Genomic DNA, 5498 nt, shown 5'->3' on the forward strand with positions numbered 1-5498 from the left:
TATTGTTCAGGCCGATATCCTCCGGGGCAAATGCTGCAGCCGACGAGGCGAGCGCGAGAATGGCAATGGTCTTCATGAAGCAAATTCAACAATGAGTGCAGGGTTAGTAGGGGACTCGTGTGTGTGCGTAGAGCAGTGTGGGGTTCTTTTTCATTTACATCTACTAACGTTAGGACTAGTATATGTACTTCGTACGATGCGTCATCAGAATTGTCTATTTGTTACTGTAACGTTAGTACGTTTGCTGAAAAGTATCGTTAAACTGCAGCTGACTATGGTGTCCAAAGTACAAGGTACGGAAGCAATGATGGAAATCACACCATACTCAGAAATGGTGGGACGAGCAATCACACTGGATTCAGCAACTTGGTCATCGAGTATTGTACATTTGATTGGTTCATATCCAGGAACATGTTACCAATGAGCTTCTAGGAAGCGACCACGAACGAAATTACCCTTCAGGAAGCATCATGTCGTTTCTGGTACACTTGCCTGGTTGGACGATGATTAAAAGGAAAATTATACACATATACTTCGAAGTATACTGTAGGGAGATTTCGGAGCTGACTTATTGCATCGAAGTCCCATAAGGACCTACCAGTACGCAATTGAGCCCAAGCGTTGCCCTTTCAGGTGAACATTGGAAGGGCCTGGTTGGGGAGCTTCGCGCTGAAACTATTAGTTGGAATACAGTAGTACTGTACTTTGTGATGTGCTGACTGTGAAATCTCTTGGAATTGCCCTAACACCATAGCTTGACAGTAAGTCAATCAAGCGATGATGAGACATAACAGTACATAGTTTACTGGAGTATATTCGTTCGACCAATACAACGCGACATTTCTTTCGTTCGGTCAGTACAAGAATAACTAGTACTATAAATTTACTGTTTCTATTCTCAGAAATACTGTAAAACTATAAATTTACTGTTCTATTCTCAGAAATACTGTTTCAATGAGCAATAATTGCCCTATTCGATACATTCGGATAAGTGGTAATTATCCGGAAACAATCCGAGCTGATTGATTTTTTACAACTTGCTAACAGTAAATCGATCTAATATTGTGCCAGTGGTTTTAGCAGCTTTAACGATTTGAATTTTTATATAAAGCAAGGTTGCACTTGCTTTAAAACGAAGCATATTGATTGTTCTGTCATTATCGGGTGAAATATAGCTACGTTATTGCAATAATGAATGGTGCAGTGCACAAAGACATGGAAGGGTGGCCACCGCTGCACTCGGCGGCATCGGACACTGAAGTACAACGACGCTGCAGAGGAGAGTGTGGTGCTGCAACGTTAAAGGACGTCCTCTAGAGGACCCCTCCGTCCACCATCATCGCTCACTCCACCGCCTTCCACCCGATAAGTACAGCGGTGGCGGGCGGTGTAGTGAGCGAAGATGGTGCACGGAGAAATGCTGTGGCGTGGACCTATGGTGAAGGAATGCAGCGACGATGAAGGTGTGACGGTCATAGGGATTAGACGCACAAAACTTTCGAAGGTCTGGAGGTTCCGACTTCAGGACCGGATTCTCTCGTTTTACCAAGAGGAAGACAGCAAGCAAGGAGTAGATCCAATGTAGGCAAATGTAATAGTGAACTATATCTAATCTAAAAGCTAGCTAAGGTCAAGTGACCTCTAAGGAAGATCGAGCGACCTCTGGAGAAGGACAGTCGAATACGAAGATAATAGACCCTTCGAACAAATATACCTTTGTGATGGCAGTATAACGAGGTGATAGAGCAGCACATTTTGTAATAACATACACTAAATGACCTCAAAATCCCTCGTCATTCCTAGGCCAACATTAACCATACTCCATCGATTATGACGCATTTCATTCCAACTCTATGCCAGCGATGAAGCGTGGAACACAACGACGACACAATATATCCTGTTCGTATATTTTCGACGCTTCAGCATTCTGCCTCAACAGACAAATCACCGATAGTCACCGATCGTCGGATACCAACGACTCCCCACGTCACCTTTCACCACGTCCAACTTGCTTTGGTTGTTCAATCTTTGGGAAAGGCAATCCCAACGCCGTTGCCCCCGGGAAAGGCAATCCCAACGCCGTTGCCGCCGGCAGAGGCAGTTCCAACGCCGTTGCCCCCGGGAGAGGCAATCCCTACGCCGTTGCCGCCGGCAGAGGCAGTCCCAACGCTGTTGCCCCCGGGAAAGGCAATCCCAACGTCGTTGCCGCCGGCAGAGGCAGTTCCAACGCCGTTGCCCCCGGGAAAGGCAATGCCAACGCCGTTGCCGCCGGCAGAGGCAGTCCCAACGCTGTTGCCCCCGGGAAAGGCAGTCCCAACGCTGTTACCCCCGGCAGAGGCAGTCCCAACGCCATTGCCCCCAGGAGTGGGAATCCCAACGCCGTTGCCCTCGAAAGTCAAAACTTCGTCAGCAAATTGAGTCAACGCTTTGAAGATTTCCGTGCCACGGGTACGGATGGTCGACACGGGGGCGACAAAATCAGAACCAGCCACTTCGATGGTCAACACGGGCTTCTTGTACGTGCGATAGAGGTAGTCGTCCAATGCCCCGTACCCAGGTGCGTAGGAACCCGCTGTCTGCCATCTGTATCCGCCACCGGTTGCGGCGGCAACGTTGCGGCCGAGCAGTGCAAACTTGGCGTCATCTCCGTTGCCGATGGGTTCCGTCGTGTCGCCATAAGGGTAGAAGATCGCCCCCAAGACGGAATGCACATCCACCCAGCCGGCGAGTTCAGAGTTCTTGGTATGGAGCCACCGCGCAATCCCCTTAGTTTCCGGCTCGCTCCCCGGACGCGGGCCAGGGTAAGTTTGGGCCGAGGGGGCGGGGGGGTTGGGGTTCTCGTAGAACGACGGCCAATTACGGTTCAAGTCGACTTCGTTGGCATTCTTGCGCTGGTACCGGTTGCCGTTCCACGAGATGTCGTACCCGTCAATGTTGACGATGGGCACAAAGTACAAGTTGAACTTGTCGGCCGCCGTGGGTTTCTTGTTGGCAATGTCGTCCAGAATCGAAGACAACGTAAACAAGTTGGACGACCCCGCGATCCATTCCCGGGCGTGAGCCAGGCTTTGGTAGTACAACGACCTGGGCTTGGACGCGCCGCTGGTCAGTTTGTATGCGTAGATAGACTTGCCTCGGACGGTGCTCGAAATCTTTTCTTTTTTCAACAAAGTCGGGTTATGCGCCACCAACGCATCCACGTACTCGAAGATTTGCTCCGACGTGCGGAAACAATTGTAGAATTTGCTGGCCGAGTACTCGCCAGCTTTCAAAGTCTGGAGGTACCCGCCGTTGGTCGTGTGGCACTTGCGGTTGACGTCCGCGTCGTCTTGGATCGCTTGGACTTGGGCTTTGGTGCGGAGTTTTCTGTCGGGGCCTCGCAACAAACCGGCGGTGGTATTGTTCAGGCCGATATCCTCCGGGGCAAATGCTGCAGCCGACGAGGCGAGCGCGAGAATGGCAATGGTCTTCATGAAGCAAATTCAACAATGAGTGCAGGGTTAGTAGGGGACTCGTGTGTGTGCGTAGAGCAGTGTGGGGTTCTTTTTCATTTACATCTACTAACGTTAGGACTAGTATATGTACTTCGTACGATGCGTCATCAGAATTGTCTATTTGTTACTGTAACGTTAGTACGTTTGCTGAAAAGTATCGTTAAACTGCAGCTGACTATGGTGTCCAAAGTACAAGGTACGGAAGCAATGATGGAAATCACACCATACTCAGAAATGGTGGGACGAGCAATCACACTGGATTCAGCAACTTGGTCATCGAGTATTGTACATTTGATTGGTTCATATCCAGGAACATGTTACCAATGAGCTTCTAGGAAGCGACCACGAACGAAATTACCCTTCAGGAAGCATCATGTCGTTTCTGGTACACTTGCCTGGTTGGACGATGATTAAAAGGAAAATTTTACACATATACTTCGAAGTATACTGTAGGGAGATTTCGGAGATGACTTATTGCATCAAAGTCCCATAAGGACCTACCAGTACGCAATTGAGCCCAAGCGTTGACCTTTCCGGTGAAAATTGGAAGGGCCTGGTTAACTAAGTTAGGGAGCTTCGCGCTGAAGATATTAGTTGGAATACAGTAGTACTGTACTTTGTGATATACTGACTGTGAAATCTAAGAGCATTTCCACCGCATCCCCAATCCCAAACTACGTTGTATGTCCCAACTCCATATTGGGACATCAGATGGGACAAAATCTTCCCCACCGGATGTCCCGAAAACCAAATTTGGGGTTGGGACATCCACTTTGTCCCGTAATAAAATTGCACACTATTGGGATATCCCAACTAATTGTCCCAATAAATATACTACGATTTGTATGGAAAAAGCAAGTCCATTCGTGCAGTTTCCCAATGTCGGCTTTGAACACAGCGACTGGCGGTCGGTATCATGAACCACGAGTCGCCGTCGTCGGGCACGCGGACGATGTGGCTGACAGTGAACGAGAGTCACCAGCATTCATTGATACAGCGATATCTGGCCGATATCGCTGCGGCAGTGATTGCCGATGACTCTCGTTCCGACGCTGCGGCGGACGCGGGTTTGTCCAAGAGGCGCAACCGCATAACGCTATGCGGTCGCGGATATCGGACAAGAGTCCGCAGCAACAATTACACTCTATAACTTGGTGCGTGGGATTACAGAATCGCTGCGGTCAAGTAGGCTTGCAAGTACCGACATCACCGACCTTGGGAAACTCAATAACGTTAGCAAGGCGATGGTCACCATCGACATGCCATCCAGTCGTAATCTCTGAAAAGTTAACTACAACTAGAGAGAGGCAAACACCGTTCATAACTCCGTTCCAGAGTGAACTTGGCATCCTCTCGATGTCATACCATGCACTTCCGGCTTCAGGTCAATTGGGAAAGGGACACTTACCAAAACGGAAGATTTTTTGCAGACATCCCAAAAATAGTGAACTGGCTCTAATTTAGGGATGGGGACAATTATAATTGGGGATGCGGTGGAGATGGGCAAGACAGGAAAAACGTTAAGGAAAGCTGAATAACATGCAAATTAAGCTGAAAAACGTTAAGGATTTCTACCACTGTTAAATGGGTGAGTACCACTGTTAGTACCACTATTAAACAGGCGGAATGATTACGTTACCTTGTTCATGGAGTTTGGATTATCATTTTAAAGACATTCCTCCGCGAGGGCCGACACTAGAACCACATGTTATGGAACCGCTTCGCCAATTGTAACGCGCCTGCTCGACCAGGGGCGGGTGTAATCTTCGGTTTTTACTTCGCTCAACGCTTCATACCTCGTGCTTCGACCGATCTTCTTCGAAGTTCGGTCCTCGTCTTCGTACGCAGCCCTTGTTATCCGGATTCCCCAGGGGAGGGACGGATAAATCCTTGCGGAAATAATCCGGGGATCTAACCCACGACCTTTGAGTTAAGAAACCGATGCTCTACCACCTGAGCTATTCCCCCCTGAGCTCTACCACCTGAGCTATTCCTCCCCCCCCC

The 5498-nt window shown here is 49.0% G+C and overlaps 1 protein-coding gene and 1 pseudogene across 2 annotated transcripts; both read right to left on the reverse strand.

Annotated features, from left to right (window-relative positions):
- Window positions 1-2259: 2259 nt before the first annotated feature.
- On the reverse strand, window positions 2260-3600 carry H257_07767 (hypothetical protein; the record flags this gene model as incomplete). The annotated part of the gene is made up of 1 exon (XM_009833399.1): window positions 2260-3600. A coding segment is annotated over exon 1 (1212 nt), but the record flags the coding sequence as incomplete, so codon positions are not given.
- Window positions 3601-5387: 1787 nt separating this feature from the next.
- H257_07768 lies at window positions 5388-5462 on the reverse strand (annotated as a pseudogene). The gene has a single exon. The product of its transcript is annotated as a tRNA-OTHER (tRNA).
- Between the last annotated feature and the right edge of the window lie 36 nt (window positions 5463-5498).

The sequence above is a fragment of the Aphanomyces astaci genome (genome assembly GCF_000520075.1).
Source record: "Aphanomyces astaci strain APO3 unplaced genomic scaffold supercont1.16, whole genome shotgun sequence".
NCBI classification, from domain to species: domain Eukaryota; phylum Oomycota; class Saprolegniomycetes; order Saprolegniales; family Verrucalvaceae; genus Aphanomyces; species Aphanomyces astaci.